The 26,110-nt window shown below is 40.1% G+C and overlaps 1 protein-coding gene across 7 annotated transcripts in view; it reads right to left on the minus strand.

The window, feature by feature from the left end:
* The window catches only part of LOC126047609 (solute carrier organic anion transporter family member 1C1-like), a 58,932-nt gene that overhangs the window by 7,667 nt on the left and 25,155 nt on the right, over positions 1–26,110 (minus strand). For 2 of the 7 annotated variants that reach the window (XM_049821441.1, XM_049821438.1), the window contains exon 16: positions 24,929–25,974. In XM_049821441.1, the coding sequence (XP_049677398.1) occupies positions 25,752–25,974 (223 nt within the window). In that variant the 3' untranslated portion in view covers positions 24,929–25,751. Of the gene's footprint in view, positions 1–1,040; positions 1,237–1,742; positions 1,908–2,776; positions 3,023–4,373; positions 4,473–4,586; positions 4,734–5,528; positions 5,645–7,771; positions 7,905–7,992; positions 8,135–10,487; positions 10,643–11,607; positions 11,728–14,846; positions 14,993–24,928; positions 25,975–26,110 lie in introns of those variants that run through there. The other 5 variants (XM_049821439.1, XM_049821444.1, XM_049821440.1 and 2 more) reach the window with 5 other exon arrangements.

Consider the following 26,110-nt stretch of genomic DNA (forward strand, 5'->3'; position numbering starts at 1 on the left):
TAAAAAATGCTGCTCTCTTAAAGCCTAGCCTAACTCTTCCTAGAGGATATGGATAATGCAGTATTCCCTTCTACTTTCAGACATCATTTGGGTATTGAGATCTGTAACAAGAAGGGATGTCTTCCCTTAGCTTCTCCTTTCTGGGTTAGTTAAGCTTATGTGCTTGCCATCTCTTTCATCTCAGTACTTACTAAGCATATTCCCTGGTCCGCCATTTGCATTCTTAGTGAAAACATTGCAGAGTATAGGACGAGCAACAGTTAGTCCTTAGGTTCCAACAAATACAAACACCCTTGGCATCCTGCCTGAGTTCCACATTTTCTGCTGTGAACCAGTATGGCTTGATAAACGAACTGTAGTGACAAATTATTGAACTGTGGGTAAGTTCAGGGAGATGCAGACAGGTTCACACTAGCCATGAGGTACTCTGAGCAGGCTGGGCATGAGGCAGTGACAACCTGTATGCTAGTGTGTTGCTGGGCCCCTTGGACAGCCAGATCCTAGCATGCATCCCCTGTACTGGTAACTTCACTCACTCCAAAAAAAATAACAGCCTGTAACTTTTAAACCCTGGTTTTCTCCTGAGGGGAGAGACCATCAGTAGGCATAAAAGCTTCATTTTGATTTACAGCAGGCTGAGAGTCTAGCATGTTGCAGTCTTTCCATCTCTGTGCAGGATACGCTACTAATGCTCTCTGTTACATATGCTTCACCCTTTTACTGAATACACTTTGCTAGAAAATTGCTTCTGGTGTAGAGATAGCACTGTGTGAAACAGCAATACCACCTCACACAGCCCAACAACTTACGTTGGTGGTGATGCAATTTTGCTAATGCATTTCTAATTAATCTTTAACCAGTGTTGTGCTTTGGCAGGCTCACACTCTGCTGACGAACAAAACTATCACAATGACACGTGGTAGCGTTCACTTTCTCTTAAGCATTGCAAAAGCATGTTCCCCATTTAGCCTTGATGTCATCGTACAGTTTGTGAACTATTGCTGCCATGGAGAAAAACATACTCTTCATTTTATACTCACCCTTCATAGGACACTGTAATTCCTGCCACTACATGGTTCTCACAGCCAACAAAGAATTGCAGGAGACTGAAGATGTAGGCCAAAAATGACATGGTAAATGCAAACTTGGTTGCTCCAATGATGCCCATTTTGTATTTTTTCATTATGAGCCCTCCTAGGAAAATCCCAACACCTACAGGAGGTAAGGATGTCAATCCTGAAAGAGATTATAGAAGGGGAATGTTAAAATAAAAGAGTCACAATGGGCTCAAGAGCCAAAGTCTGTCCTCAGGCTGATGTCCCTGGCAGCTTTATGTTCTGTTGTGATGACTCTTAAGTGGCTTTGTGCTCAGCCCAACCCCTGGGTTGCATATACTATTTCTGAAGTGCCTAACCCTCAAACCCCACTTCCATCGCAAGGTGGTTGTCAGATGTTGCAGCAATTAAAACTCCCACACCACATTTATTGCATATTTGGGGTGCCCTTGCTATAATATAATATAATATAATATAATATAATATAATATAATATAAATAGTTTATTCTGGTCCCATAGGCACCAAAGGTATAGTTTGTATGCTGCCTTTATATAGTTCAAGTTCAGGAGAGACTGCCATTTACATCAGCCTGTTCTGCAAGGAATTCAGTCCCAGAAAAAGCATGCCAGAACTTATCCCCATGCACTGTTTATAGCATAAGCAGTCATTACATGGTGTAACTCACCTATTAGAAAGTTAGATTTAGATGTAGATTGTCCATACTGCTGTTCCATGTACTTTGGTTTGTAAGTCAAGAAACCAATAAAGCTACTGAACTGTAACAGTGAGCAACACAAAAATGTAAAGTACATTCGATTACTCAATACTTTTTTCAGGGAGGTATAGAAATCTGAAAGAAAGGGATATATGAGTTGGCTTTGAAAGATGCATGGCATAATTACTGGTAAGCAATCAACAAAACTTAGGACAAAATCCTTCTCTCAGCTGTCCAAGGGCAAGTCATACTGATCTTCATTTGCATGTGAGTATCTGAAAGCAAAAGAATGCTCTTGAAAAACACCAGAGGTTGAGATACAGGAAGAGAATCCTAAAAGAAGACGTAAGTATGGGTTAGGGCCTGGGTGCTCTAGTGAGATCTGCACATGAAGATTAAAAGGGCTCCACATAGCAAAAACTTCTTTCAGCTTAACATGAATATTATCACAGGTTCAAGGCTAAGTGAGAGCTGTCTTTGTGGAGATGCCCAATGTCTTCCCCTGGGATCTGAACAGAGACAGGAGAATTTGACTAATGATGCAAAGCCATCTCTTCCCACCACCTTTCCACCCCTTTCTTAGCCTTAAGTACTGCACAACCAGAGCTGATATTCAAGCCTGCTGTATTTTCCTCAGGCAGCAATGTGCTTCAGAGTCTCTGTGAGCTGTATAACGATCAGATGAATTTGGCTTTCCATATCACAAAAGGAGCCTTCTAATATTTTCTTTAGGTCCTGATACAGAAACAACTTTTCCACTATTCAAATTTCTTCTAGCACAAAATTTTTGAGGCGATCATTGCAGGTGATGCATGCAGAACCTCACAGTCTGGAACAAGCTCTTTGACTTCTAAGAATCTTTAGCAGACCCCTCCTTTCCCGGGGATAGCTAACTGGTTTAGACTGAAGTGCAGGGGAGGCAAAATATTTTGCAGAACTCTTACGTTCCCACTGTACGTTGTGCCTATTGCTTTTCACATTTATACAACACGCAAAACACTTGCCTTTCAGTATTACTGACCACTTCCTTGGCTTAGGTTTTGCAGCAGTAAGTTCCTTCCTTGTGGCACCCATGTTTTCCAAGAGACCGTAAGAAGATTTGTCATTATTGGCTTCCTCCAGCTTTTTCAAACTCTTTGGTAGGAAGCAAAATGGAATAGCAGCTAGGAAACTGGTTACTCCACCTATTAAAAAACCAAGCCACCAAGCACCCACCCAGCGGGAATCCTGCGGGGTGATAGTGATGCTTCCTAGAATTGAGGGAAACAGATACAAGTTACCTAAATGAAGAAGTTGAACCTTCCCACCCTTTATCTGCTAAAATAGCTACATTTTACAACATCTGACTTTCAGTGGCAGTGATAATCATCTAATGAGAGACTGTTCACGCAATGACGGCATCAGGAATCATACCCTGAATGGTGTTATGTTTCATCTGCCTTTCTACATCTTATGCTGACTGCCGTCTTGTGGCATATATGGCAACACAGAGGTCCTTACCCAACACATAAGAAACCAAATGGGTGGCAGACAAGCCCCAAGCATGGAGTCCTTTCAGGGCTGATACATTTCTACTGAGACCATCCTCTGCTAACCTGAATTGTATAGGTTGCTATTAAGCATATAGGCATTCTCTGTGCCATCAGCGAGATTAGCCACAACTTTAAACTTTGTATTGCAAGGAAGATGAGAGTAGTTAGTTATGTTTTTATAATTGTTACATGCAGGCATGTTTGGTGGTGGACCAACACTATAAGACTTTTCACTGTGTGACCAGAATTGGCTCACTGTCCTTATGCTTAAGTAAAATCAAACATCAGCTTAACAAAGGGCAAACACAAAATAGTTCATCTATCTAACTGCAGGATCCTGAAGATCTGAAAACTTCTCTGTCCTGCTAGTAAAACAGGGTCATCCACTGCTGCTGCTACAGTGGGTCTTTTCCTGAGCTGGACATCACCGGTCCATACTGCCTGACTCCCCATCAGGCTGGTCCAGCGGTGGGGAAGTGGGCTGGCCAGGAAACACCACCTCAGAGATGGCTCCTGCCTCTTCCAGTGAAAGGGACCAGGATGAAGGAGCACGGCCACCACTTGTGGGGATTGCTTTGCCCTCTCTGGCATACACGTGTTTTCTTTTCACCTGAATAAACAAGGCCTGGAAAAAAGTGTATAATGTACTGCAAACATTACATGAATTGTAAATAATGTAAAATTCTCAGTTGAAAGGCCGTGTAATCCACCAAAACTGTAAAACGGCTATGCTAGAAGAATCCTTTCACTAAGATCCCAGTTTAGTAAAACATCTCAGGTCTGTGAGAGTTCTTAGAACTAACTTTTAAAGTTAAACACGTATTTTAATCATTTAATCTTAAACCACAGTTCTAAAATATGTTCCCTGTCTAATTCTGCCTTTACCCTAAAATCTTCCAGTAATTTAATTAAATTGTAAAAAAGTATATAATAAAATTAATGAAATCAATATAAATTAAATATAAATTATATTAATATAATTAATATCATAAAAACTTATGCAACTGCGTAGAGAAACCTGTTATGAACAAGTGTTAGCTTAATTTAATTTTTCCTCTGTTTTGCTTACCTAAATCCACAAATCCAATATCCACGTACAGTTTTGCACATAAAGATCCCAACAGGAAACCAAACATTGGGCCCATCATGGCTATTGTGTGCAAACATGCTGAAAATATAACGAAGCAGATACTAGTACATTTTAATAGCTGAATATTGTCTTCTGCAGAGGACCATTCACCTCATACTACAAATCTCTCAGTTTACTTCATGTTGAGATTACCTACATACACAGGAACATCCTCTTCTTTAGCAAAATCATCAAGATAAGAGATGCCCAATGGTGCTATTGGTGTCTCACCAATTCCACGTAACATGTTTCCCAGGAAGATATATATCCACATATATGATGATGGCTCCTTCTCACAGCCTGCAGGTGAGAGTTTACAATTTGTAAACGAATAGTTGAATGGGAAACACTGCAAATCACAGGGAATTCAGCACATAAAATGATTATAGTTTAGTATTTAAGGCATTAACAGCATTTTCCTTAGATTAATGAAAGGCCGTCAACCTCATTATACCTTATAATAATTTTTTAATAACACTTTCCTCTACATCCACTGTATTTGGTTTCTAAAATACAGGTATCAGCCATCAGAAAAAATGCTCATGTAAAAAAAATGGCAGATTGATATTGTCATAAATATATTACCTGGCACGTAACATATATCTTTAACATGAGAATGTTGAGGTGTTTTCTGGGGCACAGCTTGCTTCTTTCTCTACCTATGTCCCATGCAAAGCAACATGTAAAACTGCTGTACTCCATATTGTAAGATAGATCATAGAAAACTCCATTTATTTCCAGTTAACCCTATGCACTTTCATGTCCTGTATTCTATCTCTTCCACCTCCCCAACTCCAGGTCCTGGGCAGCTGAATCCCTTCAAACACCGTCTCAGCATCCCCTTCAGTGTTAGGGCGATCTCATTGTAGTTTGGAAGTATGAACATAGGAAACTGGGGATCTGGATCATTATAATTGGTGTTTGCTGGATGTTTCTTCTGCAAATGAGATACACGAAGTGCATTTAAGTGTTGGTAATGTTCCCAGACAGGTAGAGACTGAAGTTGGAAATATAACCGAGCAACTTGCATGGGCCAATGATTTACTGCACTTGCAACCAAGTCCTGTATTTGTACTTAGAGTTATAGTTCCTTACCAGATTCGGAGACTTCCAACAAGGTTTTGTTCACACCTTGATGTAGGGAACAGGGATTTATGCTTGATGTTAAGTTGGCTGAAGAAGCTGTATGTGATGCTGTCTCATACTTATAACTGAAAACACACAATAGTAGGTTTAGAAGCAGTGTGCACTAGGGAAATACTAGAATAGTAGGGCAGGAACCACTTGACTGCTGTTTCTCTAAACAGAAAAGTATCTTTGTTTAAATATCAATACAAAGTGCTACTGAAGGAGCAAAAAAGATTATTTAAGTACATTTGGAAAACCAAAACACTAAAATGAAGAACAAATAAAAGGTGGAATCATCTGTCTAGAAGACATAACATTTTAAGCTGGAAAATTCAAAAGGGCTTTTGAAAGTAACTCAGATAGCATTGAACTTCTGGTGTCAAAATTTAGGGTTGGGTCAGGTCCAAGTGAGCTCCCTACGCTTACCCCACAGTCAAGGAGATAAAGAAGAATCTCTTGACTGTGAGTGGAAGTCCCATTTATGTATTTTGGGGTGGTGGGGGAGTAGAGGAGTGAGGAGAAGCCATCCTCAGGTGGTACTTGTTTGCCTGCTAATTGGCATTGGCTTTAGAAAGAGCTGTTGTATAGTAGCGGGTGGATAAAGTTAGTGGCTAAAAGACACTCTTTAGCTGTATTTACAGGGAGCTGGGCAATGCTGCAGGGAGGCAGCTGAGCAGCTCAGGTGCTGGTAGCTCTTCAGATGCTTTAGCATGAGCCTTCTCCCAGATACGAGCCCTGCTGAGGTGCAAAGTACAATTAGCTTAAGCAGAACAACACGGTAAAGCACACACTCTGCTTCTAGGAACTGGGCTGGCTCTGTTAGACCAAGCAGGCTTATTTTTCAGGTTGAAACAAAGAGCATTTATCAGGAGATACAGTGCAGAACAATTTGCTCATAAAAATTCAGGCCCAGGTTCATGAGAGACTATGAGTTTCCCAATGGAGGTGAGCAAGATACATAGTTTGGCCTAAGGAGTGGGAAATAAAAGTCTGTTGCTAGTACAAGATTCACTATCATAATAAAAAGCATTCCTCAGTTTTCTTTTTACAGTTGTACACCTAAAATTACTCTAATACATTTAAAAGAGCAACAGAAATATGTCTTAGTCTATATGCTATCACTGTATCAAAACTATGGCTAGAAACATTATTGCGTATAAGCAACATGTGGTAATTCTTTGAGCCTGGAGAAGATGAGTAAAAATTAGCTTAACCAGCCACAGAAAATCAGTTTAACCAGCCATGTGCATTTGGAACAGGAAAAAACCCTGTGGTCAGTTCTACCAGCACTGATCCATCTGCAGGCTCTGTGTGAAGCTGAGAGGCTGCTTTGTGTGAAGAGCAGCTGTTTGCCACAGGAGAGCAAAATGCATCATCTTACACAACAAGGCTCTGGTTTCTTCTTTCAAGGACCAAGATTTCTTCTAATGAGGATCTTTGTGGGTTGGTTTCTTCACAGAGTAAGCTCTGAATCCCTGATTTTACATGAGAGTTACCTGTCACTATAAAGTCAGTCAGGTAGAGATGTCACTCAGTATGAAGTTACCTGCTCAGAGCTTTGAGATCCTGTTCAAAACAGTACAAACTTATTCTGGAAATCACATATGTGAATTCTACATTCCTCATAATTTTATTCTGGTTCATAATGGTTTGGCTTTCCTGCCTATACGATCCAGACATCTCTGTTAGCAACCAACGATGCCACATTCTTAGGTTAACACTGATTTTCCCAATAAGGTGTTCTTACAGTTTGCCATTCAGGAATAGTAAATAATTCATTAAAGTAATAGCACCAGCATAGTAGCATAGATGAAGATTTTTCAAAGAACAATATGTTTTGTTTGAAAATTGAATTTTCGTAAGATTTTCATAGATAAGTGTTTCCTCCTGAAAAAGTAAATTCTAATGATTTTGTAAAATAATTTCCTCCCTTGCCTCTTTTCTGAACAAGTCTGACTGAAAACCAAAGCACTGTGATTTTCCTGTTTTTTGGGGAAGTTGAAATTTTACTTCAGAGGAGCCATAGTTTTCCAACCAGGTCTAATGAACAGTGATATGTGTGTCAAGCATGATTCATTGCACATTGAGGTGAGGCTCGATAAGCCTTTGGAAATCTAAGACTTAATATACACCAAGTTTCATTCAAAAACCAGAAAGCAGTATCCAATTCCAATGTTAGGTTACCTAAATTAATCTTGATTAGTACTTACTATCCCATGAAGAAATGAGGCATTGCTGTTAAAAGACTTCCCAAAGCCATAGTAAAGCATCCAATAGCTATTACTTTGGGCCTATGAAGTTTAGCTCCAAAGTAGCTTACAAATGCAATCACCAGCAAGTTTCCTGGAAGGTAATGAACGAAAATCAGTGCCCAGTGCTGTGCCTCGTATTTCTCTGAACAGTTTTCTGCAGGTTATGGAATGTCAATTACCCATCTCAAAGCTCCCATCGATGAAACCAACAGTAGATGACGTCAGGTCAAACCTTCGTTCGATCTGAGTGATGGAACTTTTCATAATCGTGCCAGACAAAGTTTTACTCAAGTAGCTGAATGATAAAGCAGCAAGAAATGCCTGAGGAAAGATTAAGACAGAAAATGGGAAGTAGAGGCAGGGAAACTTGTCACAGAGGGATCAAATACGTTTAAAGCTGTGTGGAGCAATCAATCATCATCATCATGGTATAGGTTTGTTACTCAAATTGCAGTGACAACATTGTGTGTGAATTTTCATGTACCCTAATGCTGTGGAGCGCCAGGGTGGTCTCTCCGCAATGTCTGCTCCTGCTCTGGTTTTCCCTGCTGGAGAGGGCTGGTGCTAGGTGCTGCACTGAGAGCAGCTGCTTGCTTTAGGGTTCAGGTTTGCAATAGTTGTCTTAATGACCAGAAAGCCTGATCTTCCCTGCATCGCTGGCCAGAGGTGTTCCAAAGCAGAAATCCTATGGACTGTGGAACTTAAATTTGGCAAACAACTCACTGGGAACTACTTGCCTTACCTATATCCTGACATTAAATTTATCAAAAAGCTGAGGCCCTGTGTTGGGCAGCAAAAATGGTGGGATTTCTAGATGTTGCAGAAATGTAAAGTTTGCCAGGGGTAAAATACCTAATCAGGACAGTTGTACTGATACTAGTCCAACCTAAAATTAATCTTAGCCCCAATTAACTTCTGCTTGGGTCACATGTCACTTATTTTAGGCCAGTCCATAACTAGTTCTAATTCAAATATATAGATAGCTATGGCATCAAAACAAAGGCTCTTTGAAAGTTTTTATGGTGTCCCAGTATGTGGAAGGTGGTACAGACTGGTTGAGTTCATGTCTGTCTCAGATGATATATTTTGAAATGTGTGGATCATGGCTGTGTCGCCTGTATACCATACACCTCATAATGGAAAGCTTAATATTCTTTATAATTTTATAGTTGCTTCCATTGACACACATTGTGGCTTTTGCAAATAAAGATGTATTTGATAAAAAGTTAAACTAAGTTTGTTTAAATATTATCTAACTATTTCAACATAGTCTAAAAAACAAATAGACTTATTGCTCACTAGGTAAAAGTTCCAATACAACACAACATTGGGTAAGTAAATAAAAGTAAATATAGATTTAGACTTTGCAATACTATCTACTGTAAGGAATGAAGCCAATCCTGGAAATAAAAGCTTGAAAATAGGTATATTTATTCTCTTTTTGTCTAAGAACAAAGAGAAAAATCTCACAAGTGTGGGCTTTGTCCTGACATGGTTTGTATTTCCTGATCTCAGTTGTCAAAGAGTCCGTGAGAACCACCTTTCTTGTGTTATGCCAACAGTGCTTTCAGGGGTTTTGGCTGAAATCACAAACCGCTGATAATCATGAAAACACAAACAAAAATGACTTGGATATTTTGGGTTTGAAAATGCAATCCCCAGGTAAACCACAAGACATTTAACAGGAAGGTGAGGAAGAATAACAGTTTGTCTTTTATTACCTCCAAGGTATTGTGTCTCTTAAACTCTAATTGCCATAAAGTTAGACATAGATCCACAGTCATGCAGCATTGCCCGCATACATGATGGCAAAGTTAGTCCTGTGAGTCGCCCAGAGAGATCAGATTCTGTTTTTGCAGGTGTATATGGGTGGCAAATGTGAGTCATATAAAATAAAAAAATAGAACAACCTTTGCCTGATACTTAAGCCAAACTATTTTGGATGTTTGAGAAGCTTGCAATTACCTATTTTTTTCTATTAATCTTTCATTTTACAGACCTTTTTATAGAAAGAAATGTGTCCCTGATTGTAACTCCATCAGGCCTATGGAATTTAACCCGAGATGAAGTTGGCTGAAGAAGTAGTCAAAACATAAAACCGAACACATCACTGTCAAAAGAAATCTTGCCCTTGTAGTATTTGCAGCTCAGCCAGAAGCAATAAACACCAAGGCTTTAACACAAAAGCAAAATTCTCATTAGTTTACTAGCTTTGTTCCGTCAATTCTTCTTGTGCATTCCTGAAAGCTTGGATGCTTGTGGGAATCAGTGGACTGTTTGACATACAGCCCTGGATTAGATAAAAGTCCTGGAATACAATTTACCTCACCTTATTTTGGCCCTACGAGAATGGGTGGTGATAGCAACCTGCAGACAACAGTGTATCATAGCTGTCTATTTTAGGATGCTTCAAGTCTTCCACTGGAGGTTGCTACCTCTCTCCAAAAAGGGGATCTACCTGTGAGTAACTTGAGAGGAAAGATGTTGAATCAGGATTTTTTATTTTCTTTAGGACAAAGACAAGATCCAACCCTTCCTTGTACCTCCAGTGTGTATCCAGTTCCAGAAAAGGTAGAGGGAACAGGAATGAAGTAATTTGTCATGTCCTATCTTGAACAACATTTCTTAACATAAGACAATGGTAATTTGTGATGATATTGATAAGGCACCAAACCTTCAAGCCTGTGCAACAGGAACTCTTCTTTTTGACCGGTAGATTTTTGTTTGCTTCATCATCCAAAAGCTGGGCAGGTTCTGCTTCCTGATTTGAGTCATCAACATTGCTGGATTCGGTTTCCACTGTCATGGTTGACTTCTTTACTGAGTGATCTGAACCCAAGAGAAAACAATAATAAATACAAAAGCAAATATACCAAAATAGAGTTGCTTAAGGACCTTTCTGATGAAACAGTAGCTAACAGGAAAACGCTGAGATGTTGAAACTGAATCTTTTCATTGGAAAGGATTTGGCTCAATGACTTGGGTGTTTCAAAGTGTATATTTGTTTAAATTTGAAGTATTTTGTTTTCACATCTTTCTTTTCAAGGGAAATGGTCTTCACCCTCTCCACTGCTCCCTACTCCCCCCCCCCCCCCCCCTCCTTTTTTCAGTCTAGAATGACTTAATGCTAAAGAGACAATTTCCACAAAACAGTAAGAGACAAAGTCTCTGTCCAGAAATAAACTACGAGGGTCAACAAAGCATCAGTGCTGAAAGACACACAGAGCCCTAGTGAAGCTCTGAATTTGAGGCCACATGGCTTAGGACCCAGTCGTCCTTTTAGTAAGAAAGATCTCTGTAGTAACACTGTGCCATCCTACTTCTTCACACTGGCCTGTTGGAAACAATTGTTAATGACAAAATAATTGATTATTTTAGCTACCTGATCTTCTATAAGGAGATTATATGTTTTTTCTTCTTGCAATAGTATACAGGGCATCCTAATCTGCTCCTGTTTGCAGAGTGCTGTCTATATCCCCTGATGCATGAAATCATCTGCAACTCAGCAGTTCAGCAGCACTGCTCCAGTTCCCCCGGGAAAAGAACACCCTGTAGCCATAGAGGACAAATCTTACCCCTTCTTTAGTATAACATATTTTTTCATTGTCAAAAGCCTTGTTTCATGATTAAGTTGCATTTGGTTTTGTGGCAATGAATAGTACAATACTTCACATCTTTTCTCAGTTTTTTAAACATTATTTCTGAGAGATAGGTAAGCAATTAAAAAGTGAAAAGCTGCAAGGGAAGCCTATGTATCTATTTGCAAAGTTTATTTAAAGAATGAAAACACTTGCCCGTTTGTGCAATTCCAACTACAAACAGAACAGATTTCTGAAGGAAGATCCAGATGCCACTGCAGAGCCCCTCGGAAAAAAATGGGTCACTTGAAACAAACTCTCTTCAGATCTGCAGATCTTGACACACAGGGGAGATAGAAGCATTGAAACTAATGACCCCAAGTCAGAACTCAGAAATCATAGCTCACAGGAACTGATTTATTTCACCTTTCACAGCAGTTTCCTCATTTGAGAAAAAGGTGAAAAGGGGGGGTGTGGTGGTGGGGAATCATACAAAGAGGGCTTTTCCATGCTTGACTGGATCTGAAAAAAGTTGGATGAACTTTTCCAGTGCTGGAAAAAGTCCATCTGCAATTGCAAATTACTCTGCTACAGGCCATATAGCAAAGTAACATTTGTCAGAGAGTTTAAAGGGTAGGCATTGCTCTAATGCATGATGGTGAAGAACATTTTTCTTCACTCAAATGGAAGAGGGTTAATACCTAAAAGTGTTTAAGACAAATACACAAACAGAGATTTAAACAATTTGGGAGTTTCTTGGGCTTAATTTCATGAGCATGTCCTTAGGTACTACTGCTGGAATGAATAACTCCTTTTGTTTCCCACTGCTTGTACCTGCTTCACACACTCTTCACTTATTTGAATACCACTGCTTCTGTGCCTGTGCTGTAAGTCTGGGTCAGAACACATATCTGGATGAAAAATAGCTTTTCCTTCCCCTCGGCTCCTCAGACAGACAGGAACAAGAAGTAGAGGAAAGAATTTCCTCAGGTCTGCACAACTACCAACCAAAATGCTTATGAAATGAGATTCTTGGCACTCAGGAAAAGTTAGTACACAAATACTTTTGAACATTTGGTCCTCTGAAATTTACCCGTTCCCATGTAATCTGAAGATATTAGTTTCTCCCTGCTATTATGGTACATTAAAGACTACAATAAGATGCTGAGGTAGCATGTCATTGCAGTTCACAGGACTAAAGAATTGGCTTTTTTAGAAGGTACAACATGACTTAGAGTCTGAATATAAGGAGAGAAGGAATGAAGGCAGAGAAACATGAAGATAGAAAGAAGATACAAAGTAGAGAAAAAAGAAAGGCAGTTAGGTATCCGTACATATAACCGAAGAAGTTTTGATGTTAGCAGGCTATCCCAGTAAATGTTTCGGAGAAAGACTGTGAAGGCACAAGAAGGGAGGACAGTCAGATTGAAAGTGTGAGCAGTAAGTATCAAAGAGGAGATTGAGCAGTGAAAAAGGCATCCAGAGGCAGAGGTTAGGGTAGCAGGCAAGATAAAGGATAAAAGAAGAGAAGAAAAAGAAAGTAAAATTCATCTTGTGGGGTGGGGGGCAAAAATCTGTTTGCTGCACACAGAAAAGTATGAAGACATCTAGAAAGTGGCAGTTGGCTCAGCACTGTCAGTACTGAGCTCCTCCTGTGATCCAGGGGAAGGACTCCCAAGCAAGAACAGGGATGACCAGGTCCTGTCAGTGGTGAATGACACACCTTACCATTGCTTTGCAAAGGTGCTACTCAAGATGGTGGTACTTTTTCTGGGGAAGAGTAGGTTGGGGGAAAGAAGCAGAAAGATGATGCAACCTGTGCTGGAGAAATGTCAGAGCTAGCTATGTGCAAGGACCGGCAGTTGGAGCTGCTGGCAGCATCTCCTCCCATCCTCAGTTGACCCTGACCTACATGGAAATCTGCTGGAGATACAAGATATCCAGGCTGGGGAAATGCCATGCCACAGGAAGATTAGAAAAAAAGATAAAAGGTCGATTCACAACTGATGTCAACATACATCAGCTGTTGAGCCTGACAGTTCCAAGTATTGGTGAAATTGCTATTTTAGATTTATTTCACTAGTGTTTCATTAGTGCTTTTTTCCATGTTTAATAAACCAAGAATCTGGTTACAAGCAAATGAAAAGTACGAAGCTTTCTGCACCAAATGTGTTCATTCAGTTATAGGGCTTCTCTAAAACTGTTACGTTTTGCCTGCACAAACCATTCTGCTGTAGTAATGACCTGAAGGTAATTGCATTTGCAGAAGGACAAGACCAGCCAAGTAACATATTGGCATTGTTTAGGTAGTCAATCAACCTAAACAAAAATCACCCTGACTTCCTTTCTGAGGGAAGAAAACAAGCCTCTTCCCAAAAGCAAATATGAGGCAAAAACCCCACCAGAACCCACCAAGCCATACTATGAGAATGAAAGCAAACACTCTTCAGTTCACTTTCGCATCATACTCCGGGAGCATTTGACAAACAGCTCGTTACACTTGTTTGGTCTTCTGCTTAGTACAATCTCTTCTGAGAAACACTTTAGATGGAGAAAGATCAAGGGTTTTAACTAATAGTCAGTGTGGATCATTTGTGTTGGTGGAAGCTCAGGGCTTTCACAGCATCATGGGAACCACGTGGCACCTTGCAAATCTGTTCCAGAGTACAGCAGCCAGCCTTGGAAAGGACAGCCGCAGACTTCTTCAGTGCTTCAGGGTGTATGACCTTATAGGGGCCATGGCCTAACTCTGTGCCTGTTAGGTAGATCTACTCCTTAATGAACATTAAAAAAATTCAATCTTGCTTTTCTAGCCCCTAATTATATATAAATTATAATGAATAAGAGCACCAATTTAAACACCTTAACATGAATAACCGCTAATTAGTTTACAAAGGTCAAGACAATGGTTTGCTACAGATTTTGTAGATACTTATGAAAAAAAAATACAATGATGATTGAGGAATTTTCAGTATCCAACACAGACACTGTAAGTCCTTGGGCTATTTCTCACTGTAGTTGTACTTTCAGGGGCTATATCACCATGCAATAGACTACCACATCACAAATCAAAAGCCAGATTTTACCCAGTAGTTTATGGAACTGTATTGATTTACACTAATTGCAGTGCTAATCCAATTATCTTATTGATTTTTAAATATATTAATGAATCATAAGACCTTTTAAGTTATTGTAATATGAAAAATGAATATCACAGCGCTGTGCAGGTCTAAATGCTGCTTACATTACTCACGACATATGATGCTTACTGTTCAGAGACACACATAGAAATGTATGATGCCATCATTAAAGCATTGACATTTACAACAGGAATGTTACTGGTGTTCCAGCCACAGGAAATGCAACTAGTACAACACAGGTAATGTTCATTAGCCGCAAACACCAAATGGCAACATTTTAAGATTAAGACAAATGAATATTAAAGAGGTTCCTACCTAGGTTCTGTATCCACAACAACAGCAGTTATACTACCACACAAGTGCTCAAAAGTCAGAGTATTCTCTCCTTAAGCAAGTCTGTGCTGGTACTTGGTAGAAGAATCATTAACTTCTAACACAAACTATGGTTTAGGCAGTTTTAATCTCGTCTCCTCCCAGTTCTGCCCTCTGTTAAAGGTCCCAAAATACATGTTTATCCACAGTGGTCAAAAATTAATTAGGTAGAAAATGTGCAAGTGTGCTCCTTCTGTACGCTCTTGTGAAACAGCTTTTTTCCTGAGCTTGTCAAGATTATAATAGTTCATACCTTCCTGGCATTTAAAAATGGGGTGTCCCAACCTTAGAAGTGTTCCTGGTTACTGATAGCTAAAACGTATTTTGGTATGAAATTTTATTTTCATAGACTATAGCTAAAGTCCATTCAGCTAAGACTTGCTTAGAGCCAGCCAAGGACTTGCAGGAAGATAAAATATAATTCCTTGAGTACATTGAACAAACTGGGTGTTCAAGAAACACTCGTGCTTCGAAGACTGTTCAGATTTATAGGTCAGTGCTACTAACAGGACAGGTAAACCCAGCATGAAAGTATATTGGGGCTATATGTACTTTGGAGCAGCCCTTTACCTACTTACAGCTCTACTTCAAGGAAACCTGAACTGTTTTCCTGAGAAGTATTTTATTAGACTGTGCCCTTCTTGTGGATTATGCCTGATTCCTGGGAGCGATTGTAGTTAAAAGAGAAGTCATTCTTAAAGCATGTGAACTATGACTACTGTCTGCCTGGATGTTACACCAAAATGTGCCATTCCTTGTAGTTCATGTGCCCTTCTCTGCCACCACTATCACCATGCCCATTCTTTTACTTGCTATGAACAATTACAGCCTACTTATTAATGCTGACCTTTGGATAATCTCAATTAAATTTTGCCTTCAATATTGTTATCAGCAATACCTTGCACCATTCATGGTTTTTCTGACTCTCAACCCTTTAGCTTCCTAGAACAAGAGACATCATTATCAAGAAAATGGTAGTCACTCCAAAGCTATATTTCAGGGCTATTCAACTGCAAATATTAGTAAAATTATAAAATAAGAATGCAGGAGGAATCCAGATCACAAATCCAGTCTGCAAACTCAAAAGCACATTTTGTGAAAAGGCCAAGCCCTGCCTTGAGAACAATAGGAATTGCATTCCTTCCTACTCCATCCACTTCTAAGGCTACTGTGAACGATTGGTCTTCTGAGGCATAGGAACCTTCTTCTAATTTCTGGTCATGATCAAATTCTATTCTGGTTTTGAGCTGACAGGGTGCTTTAACTTTAAAAGCTCTTCCTCTCAGTCTGATACTTAGGACTCAACCTTGATCATAAATGAAGAGAGCACAGTTTTTCAACTTGTTTTACTAGGTAAACAAGTAGTACAGACTCTTCTGAGAAGAGGCTGTCTTGACTGTGCAGCACATCCTTGGAGCCCTTGGCTACAGTGTTTTCTATCTGGATCCATATTTCATCAATTCACATGGCTAAAAATGTATACAATATTCCAGGTGTAATCTCACCAGTGCCACATCTTGAAATATTAACTATTCCTTATCTCTAGCCTTGTCAGCTAAGAAGCTCCTAACCTGGAGGAGAAATTCCTGTTATTGGCCATCAGCTGTGCAACTTTCTATTTAATATTACATTCTGCTCCTATTTTGCCATTTTCAGGTTCATTCTTCTTTTTTCCCCTCTATGATATCCAGACTCTCCTCTGTTTAACCATCCCATCCAACTTTGTGCCGTTAACTGATATTTCAAAAAGTGAAGCTGGAATGTCATGCATAATATACTTAGAAATCTAATAACAATAATGAAAACTGAAGAGACAGACCGGTGCCTAGCTGAGAAACCTAAAATAGATAGGTCTTAACCATTGACTTAATCAAAATTTGGGATGCCTTCCAAAATAAAGTAATTTCAGAGAAAAGCTTAGAGAAAGTCTTAGAATCACAGCATAAGTTAGACTGGAAGGAAACTCTGGAGCTCATCTGGTCCAATCCTCTGCATTAAAAGCAGGACTAACGTCAAAGTTTGCTGGTGTTGCTCAGGTGTCATCAAGTTGGGTTTTGTATGGAAATCTCCAAGGAAGAAGGTTCCACAGCCTCTCTTGGCACCTTGTCCAGCGTCTGACCACTTTCACAATAAATAACTTGTGTACTACGTAGATGTATATGTATGTATAGATGGAATCTCCTTTGCAGCACCTTGTATCTATTGCTTCTCGTCTTTTTGCTGTGCATCACCCGTGCACAGGGAAGAGTCTGATGCTATCTTCTGTATAAGCACCCATTAGATAGCTGAAGAAAGCAATAAGATCCATCATTTGCTCAACTTGATTCAGTTTATCAATGTCTGTCTTGTTTTAGAGAGCCTCAAACTAGACACAGCTTTCCAAATGCAGTCTGAGAAGTACTGAGCAGAGGGAAAGAACCATGTGCACTACCATTTCATGTTTAACTCACCATCCAACAGGACCCAAACGTCCTTTTGTGCAAAGCTGTTTCCTGTCTAGCTGACTCCCTTGAGGTATTCTGTGGATAGATTCATTCTATCCCAGGTGCAGGGCTTTGCATTTTCCTTTGCTTTATGAGTTCCTGTCAACCTGTTTATCCTCACCAAACCTCCTCTGCCATTCTGCCCTTCAGCACTTGAACTTCTCCTTTCCTCAGTTTGGTATCCTACATGAACTTACTGAGAGCACTTCCAGTCCTATTCTCCAAATCATTAATGAAGTTCTTGACCTTTATCAGCCCCAGTTCCTCAGTTCCTGCTGAGGAACATCCCTAGCAACTGGCCATCAGCTGCTGGGCTTTGAACTGCTGATCACAATTTCAAATCTTCTGGTTTTCTACCCACCCTATAGTGGGTAGACTATATCTCACCTGTTTGACTACCAGCATAATAAGGGAGACTGTGCCAAAGGTCTTGCTGAAGTCCCAGTAAACAAGTACTGGTCTGGTCTTGTCCACCAAACCAGTCAATCCATCACAGAAGGCAACCGGCTTGGTCAGGCCTTGATTTGCCTTTGGTAAATCCACACTGTCTGTTCCCAATCACCAGTCCATTGTGTGCCCAATAATGGCTTCAAGGATAACTTGTTCCATAATCTTCCAGAAAACTTTTCTTGCTATTTTATTGATTCTTTTTATTTGTAACTTTTTCTGCAGAACTGGTTTTAGCTTTCCATGACTAAGTGATCAATAACATGGTCAAGGGGGGCTTCATTTGTTGTTGCAAAGAAAAACCATGGCGTTACGTTATGATTGCATCCATCAGATTTAGGCCTGAATTAAAAAAAACCCAACGCCACTGTCCCCTGCAATCTAAAAGAGTCAATCGTATCCTCACAGTCAGACGATCATGTACTTAGCATTACCTACATGCAAGAGGTCGAAATTCATGGTCCTACAACAGATGTGGGCCTTTTCTTCTCAGAGGCAGGGATTCTTCATGTTCTGTTGTGGCATAAATCATCAACCATCCATTTCCAGAAGGTTTTTTTATACCATGATTGACATTTTCTAGTGACAAGATAGGCATCTTGGCCCTTATTTATTGTTCTTTATTACAGGATGGCATACCATACTTCTGCTAATCTGTATGGTTACTGATGTTCCACCAAGGGCACATACACTCAAACACCTGTGTCCTCGTCCTTCTTCAAAGGTGTGTCACAAGCTCCACTATTATGCTCTGACTATGTCAAGATAAGTGTACCCTCTTTTTTTTACAGTGTTTTTTTGATAGAGCCTTGCATTCCCAAGGTTTCATTTTCAGGTTGTCTTCAGATGTATTAGCAGACATACCCAACGGGGTTTTTTTTGCCTTTTGATCCTAAAAATATGCAAAGGCACAGATCTAAATGTACTCTGTAGTTTGGAAATAGTAGAACCTATAGAAAAACTGCTACTTTCTTTTTCATATAGTGAAAGGGGAAAATATTCCTTTGATTACTTCATTCTAACATACGAATACACAGCAATTTCTTCCTGGTTTTTTTTCTAGTCCTGTATATACCATTAATTTATAACTTTTCAGAAGTTAAAATATCTTTTATACTTTGCTTTCTGTATGGATGAGAAGAATTTTCTATATTCAGACTGCTGTTGTCCAAGCTGTCTGTGGAAGCATTGACATTCAAAGTGGACTTTTTGAATCAAAAACTGTTGACCAAAAGTACCAGAATGGGAAATGGGAAACTACTGAAGTCAAATCAAAGACTTTGGTCTCACACCTGAAAAAAGACATATCTCATCCTTTTTTTCACCCAAGGCCTCCTATATAACTGTAAATTACACTCATGGGAAAAATTGGATTATGATAGTAAAAATCCCCTTAATAAGAACACTGAGGTATCAGTAATTGCTGATTACTCCTGAGAATAAAAACAATCCTTACAAAAGACACGCTAAGAATCACCTTTACCGCAGGAGCTGGTTGCAGACTCCTCCAGGCAGAGGGTGGCAGCAGACTCCCACCAGAAGAAGTGGCTGCCAAGGCACCAGTTTGCAAGGGGCGAGCAGCAGTAGCAGGGAGCAGTCAGCCAGGCAGGGGCCAACTGCAGTAGACAGCTTTGATTAGAGCCCTTTTTATTCTCGGGACACTAATCCCCAAATAAAGAAAATCAATGTATTTCAAAATTTAACTCTTAGTTAATGAACTAAGTAAAAGGGATGGTGTACAGCTAAGCAAATGTTAAGATACTACAGGAATCTTGAGAACGTGACAAACCTTTATGATAATGGAAAAGGTTTCTTGGTGTTCCTGTTTCAGCACACCTAGTTTCAGCTTGTTGTTGGAGAGCTAACAAGAAAGAAAAGCATGCTGACACGCTGTTTTTGTGTCGCCATCCTACTTAATGTCTGGGACATGTTCCTTCCACTGTTCTGTGGAGCTTTTTTTCTTTCATAAGAACTCATAGATTTGCATCATGTATCTATCTGGGGAAAAGTAGATCAGGATGTGCTATTTTAATGATATTTCTTATTGTTCTATTTGAAATACAAAGGGTAGTGCTTAATGCTGATTGTACAGCTTCTCTTTGCATTCAGTCTTAATCAGCAGCTCTGTCTGGAGTAGTTATTACAGATGCAGAATTGAAGACGTGCAAGTAAGTCATTCATAGGTGAGAATACTTAGACCTTTGTAGGAGCTAGTCCAAAAGCATGCTGCATCACAGCATAACAGCAATGAAAAACATGCATACTTAGGTGAAATCCCCAGGACAAAACCCCCATCACCTTCACATGGTCTGGGATATTACCTGAGATATAAGGACTGAAAAAAATATTATGGTTCAAGTAATTGAATACCTGGCATTATATACAACACAACTTCACTAAGCTGTTTTTCTGTCTTGTTACACAAGAGCAGATCTTTTACAAGAATGGTCAAGTCTTGATGTAAAGACTACATGACAGAAACTTCTATAATATCCCAAAGACAGTTGTTGCAGTGAAAAAAAAAGTTATCTTATTTCTAATGCAGTTTTGTCCTGTTTCAATTCCAGGCACTCAAACATAGTCTACCTTTGCAGAATTAAATAAACAGACTTTTGCTGTCTGCATAGTACTTACTTTTTTTTTTTTTTTTTTTTTTTTTTTTTTTTTTCCTAAACCAGTGTCCATTTCTCAGCATCTTCTTTTAGAAGTGCCAACATCATGGGATCAAGGAGAGGGTTCTGGTTACCACCACGTACAACAACCTTCCAAAAAGTTACCTTGCTCAACAGCCATGAGAGAAAGTTTCCTGACCTGGTCACCATCAAGCTGGTGCTCTGTTTGCTCTCCACTAAATCCTTTCCTTATTTACTCTCTTAAAAATTCAATGAACTGTATTAATCTGTGATGAACTGTTGGTTAACTGACCTCCTGATGATATTACCACATTTTGCTTAAGTAAGATCACTCTAAATCACCATTAAAGGGCCTCACCTTCAAATTGGTCTCAGAATTTAACAGCTACTATGGACTTTCTTTCTTCCAGAGACTGATTAGCACTGGATGAAGAAATACCTCTTGCAGCACTTACTTAACAATAGTCCAGGGTACAAGAAGAGACAACCAGCCTGAGTCAGACCTATGACCCCTGTAGCGCAAAGGCTTTTGCTGACAGGGGCTGCTCTATGAGTGGGGACGAGTTGGTAGCCGAAGGCCAACCCGGTGCAGGTTGTACACCCAGCACCTCATCAGGGCCAGCAGAGCTGAGGCAGCAACAGCTACTGGTCCCAGCCTCAGGCCAGTGACCATCAGCCAAAGGCAAGTTAAGAAGTCAGGCCCTACGACAATCCTGAAAACCCAGACGATAATTCAGGAGAGGGCTCGGCTCATGCAGACCTCCAAAATGGCTCACATGAGGACTGTGTGTGAAAGCTGGAGCTGAAATGGGGCTCTGGGGCCCATGGGCAGAAATGGAGGTGGGTCACAGCAGAGGCAGTTTGGGGCCATCAGTGCCCTCAAAGCCCTGACAGACAATAGCCAAGGGAGGATGCTTAGGGAAAGCGAGAGTCAACAGTATGTATGATATGTCTGCTGTTCTCCCAATAGCCAATTAATTTCAAAATACAAGAGAAGTCTTGAGCAGAACCAGGAGGCAAAGGCAGGTACCTAATGACCCACTCCCTCTGAACCTACATATACAAAATATCTTTGTGAGGATTTCTCAAGTCTCACATCTATTGCGTGAAAAGCCAACTCCTTTGCTTTGAATATCCCCTCTAGTTTCTCAGTTTGGTGCTCCCTAGTACTTGTCATGGAAGAGATGCTGAGCAGCTGATCCCTAGCAATACCTTTCATGCCACTTACAGTTCTCCATTTTGCTATCTTTTTTCCCACACTAACCAGCCCTAATCTCTCTTGCTATTGGTCATCCTTGTAGTCTTACCCATAACCATGCTTTCTCATATTGTCTTTCACTCTCCAGGGATTTATTTTTTTTTTTTTTTTTTTTTTTTTCGGCCTGGGACTTTTGGAGGTGGTCTTTACACTTTAAGGAACCTTCAATACATTTTTTCATCTTCACCTAGTCACTATTTAAATCTGTGTAAACTTCTGTCCCCATAATTCTACTATTGGTGAGATGAAACATTCCCTCTGTTCATTTATGCTCTACTTGCTAGTTTTCAATATCCTCCCATGCTCTTCTTCTGTTAAACAAGTGTGATCACTTTCTTCATATTTCTCATGATTATCAATAATGGTTCTCTATTTACAAATACTTATAAAATACCCCCGTGACTTACTTAGCTACTTGCGCACCTATGTACTATGCACTTCATAGCTTCTAGAGAGAAGTAACTTTTTTTTTTCAGTGTTATGCAGTATTAAGTTGCATGTTTCAAATAGTTAATCTGTGTTGTGACATCAACAGTCAAAGTAGCCGAAGTGGTAATGTCAATGTTTTCTCTGAGATGATAATAATCATGTTGCTATTTAAAAATATTACAATAGTTGTTTCATACATCAATCATCTTACTCATTATTTTGAGCACATCAAGGAGGCAGCCTACCATTATTCAGCTTATTCTTTTTGGTACATTCACACCATTTATTTGCTGTCTGTCTTTTGGCAATTCCCTCAGATTACAGGACCGTATATAGCAATTTAATAGTGGCACAAGGATGGGATACCTGTTCTACTGTCTGTGTCCTGAAGATACTGATGCTTCTTTCCTCTCAAATGCTGGAAGGGCATGAGCTATAGATCAAATGCATTGTTCTCACAGTCTATTGACCTGATCTTTTCCCCACCTTAATTTGTTAGAATTCCTCGGTTTCCTTCCTGACATGATTAGAAATTATGTTCCTCTACGTAAGACATATTGTATCATTTGAGAGTTACATTTTTTGCTGGGAAGTAGAAGAGAAATTGTGCACTGGCTCAGGTGCCCTAGGCCTGGTTGCACATGCACCAGCATTTTATGGCCTGGTACCCTTGTTTTCTCCCTTATGTGCCAGTTAGGGTTCTTGCTATAACTTGAAAAAGTATGAATACCATTTTACATGGCATACAGCCCCTGGGTACTACTTCACAAGGTTCTGAGTCCCATTCTGACCTCAAGGGCTGATATCAATGGTTGGGAAATCTCCTCAGCCAATTCTTTTAACAGTCTCACCTTTGAAAATGAAAGGCATTTGCTTCTTTGCAGTCTCTCAACTGTGGTTTAATATCTCTAATTCTAAAAAGAAAAGAAAAGAAATCTAAATTTGTTGACCTTTGTGAGACAGTACCAGTTGCAGATTTAGTTTAAGATGAAGAATTCTGGTAGAAAGAACCTGACAGGTCCAAATCCCTTTGTGCTGACACCATTTGTTCATCTGTTATAACAAATTCAAAATATGTATCTCTAGTCAGACACTCATCCATGCATCCATGCTAATACTTGAAGTATTAAAATAAAGTAGCAGACTAGAAAATGTTTCAAAGTGGGAATGGAATATATGTGCTTGGTAACACAGTATTATCATTGCCAAAGAGGAAGAGAAAAAAGTGCTCATTTTTAAACCATAATGAAAATAATACTTACTGAAACAAATTTTTTTATAGTATTCCTCTTCCTTTCATGTGCAAAGAAAGTGGGGTATGGAAGGAAAGCCCATGCTCTAAAAGAATTATTCACTAGATACAGACTTACATACATAAGCTTAGGTGATAATGCAAGAAGTTGATTCCCCCCCCCACCCCTGTTTCTTTCTGAATAAGAGTAGGATATGTTTATTTCTCTTAATTTCTTTCTTTCTTCTGTAAACCTGTAAATTTTCCTGGCCATTTTGCTGCCGGGCATCTGCAGAACTGCCTCCGTGACAGCTTCAGCATTGCTGAATAGCAATGTCCCTGCCATAAACCCTGCTGGGACTGATTTGCAACTTAGGAAACAATCCCACTTATTTGACATGCGTACAACATCAAGCATCGAGTGAAATGCAGATATTCCTCCTTTTTTATCCCAGTGTGTACTTAAGTTGGGTTTTCCTTTCTTCTCACTGCATCTGACAGCTAATTGCTATGAAAAGTGCCCTCCCAAGGAGACTATGGAAGGCTCCAAGCATCTCTCTTACTCTGGGATGCTGATGGGGTTTGGCATTTTTTGCTGGTTTTATGATGATGTGGTATGAATGAGACCTTTAAACTGGAATGCCAATCTTTGTGATTCACCCTAGCCATAATGGTTCAGCAACCCCCATATTCACAAACCTTCCAATTATTTTAATTTTGTTCAGTTAGTTCAATATCCAGTTATACAAGGCAAAGTGAACAGCAACAGCTCTCCAGTACCCCATTGCCTGTAGCCTCCGACACTCACCTGGGAGGACAAAGAGCTGGGACAGGGCACCGGGTCTCCCATAGCCCAGGCCACTGTCTGAACACTCACCCATGTGGCAAATGGTGGGTGGCATTGGTCCTTCCTCTGACAACTGCATTTTCTCAAGCGATGGCTTTAAATCCTTACCTTCTGCAGATATTTGGCGCTTAAGCAACATCCTCTGGGTATTCCTATTGAATGGATTAGGTAGCTCCCTAACGGCACACTGTAAACATTTATCATTGATAAAGCTCAGTGAATCCCATTCTTATACATCTGCCCCTCCTCAGGCATCACACAGGAGAGGCTCCACACCTGCCTCTGACCTGCAAGCTCAGCTAGGCAGCAGTGTACCTACAGTCACTGCTGAGGTGCAAGTGATGCCTGTGATATGAGTTTGTTTTGTCAATACCATGGTGAAGGGTGAAGCCTACCTTTCATCATGTGCTCTAAAATTCTAGTTGCTTTAAAGGACATCATTTGTAGTGGTTCTGTCACTATCTTTTTCAGTGCAAGCATTCTTGAGATTTTGTTCAATGTTAAACAGCATTCCATTGTACTCCCCACCCCAAATTTATTTAACACCAAATATTGTCAAACTGCAAAAATGATATATAAAGGGGTACTATGACACATATATCAGTTTCAGCTAGCAAATACAATAAATTAAAAGTCCCAAATCACCTGGTCTTTGAATTAATTTTATTGTTCCCAAGCTGTCTTGTTGTAGCTTTTTAAAAAATAAATCATATGTATCTTGGTGTTATTACATTGCATAAAATGCATGGAATTATTCAGTACACCAGGTACTAGCAAGTAGCAAGAAACTGTTGGAAACCTAAAAAAGCTCTATTTTTATTCCAGTTTCCTTTGGATGATACTCTTGTGGTCTCTTTGACTGCAATGACAACTTCTATTGCTATTATTTTTGTGCTAGAAGAGACCTACTTGAAAAAGAATCCCTAACCACAACTTTTGATGTCCTAAGTGTTATGGGTTGAATTCAGGAGATGCCCAGAGCCTGTAGCTGATTTGTCCTTCCAGCAAACCACCTTCCTCCTGCCCCATGCCACACTGCTTGCAAAGGTGAGCTATGTGCAGAATATCCTTGCACCTTCCAGGTTGCCAAGTTGGGTTTCGTGCACCAGCTCCTTTTGTGCTGGTACCATGGCAAAGGGAGCTGTATTGCAGCTTCCCCACTACCCCTCACACACAGAAGGAAGCCGAGGGGCAGCAGCAGGTCTTGCAGCTTGACAAGGAGGGAAGGAGCTGAGGGGCAGCCATAAAACTGGCTTCTCGGCAAGGGAGCAAGCTGCACCTCCCCAGCCATAACAAATCCCCTCACTTGAGTGGCCCTGACTCGGCTGGACAAATGGTGAGCAGTGTTTTCAGAGCTGTACGTGTGCTAAAATGGTTGTCTGTGCTTTTGTTGTTTACAGTGAAAATTACACAAAGGTGAACGTTTTCGGGGTGGATACTAAGATACCGCTTCACTGATGATGAGTTTTTGCCTGGAACACCACTCATAGGGTAAAGTCATGGTGGAGATCTCAGTCTTCCTAAAGTCTAGTCTCCTTTTCTGGCCAGTAAGTTGTCTGAATTAAACGGTCACTATTAACAAAATTATCTTTCCTGCTCTTTGTCCCACAGGTGCCTCTCTCCCCGTTGGCTGAGAGGGTCTCATCTTGTGGAGAAGACCTTTTCCGGAGAACCCAAAGGACAGCAACACTGAAGAAAATGGACACCGTGCCCAACACCAAAGTCAGCCCCAGGTACACGTACCTGAGGGAGAAATGATTGATCAGAGCCTATTTCAAAGGCAACATACGACTAGAAGGCATCAAGGACACATTCATATTTTCATGAGGTAAGGCTGAGTAAGAAAGCTCTTCAAGCAAGGTGATGATCCTGGAGATGA

The sequence above is a fragment of the Accipiter gentilis genome, chromosome 18 (assembly GCF_929443795.1).
Source record: "Accipiter gentilis chromosome 18, bAccGen1.1, whole genome shotgun sequence".
In the NCBI taxonomy this organism is placed as follows: Eukaryota; Metazoa; Chordata; class Aves; order Accipitriformes; family Accipitridae; genus Astur; species Astur gentilis.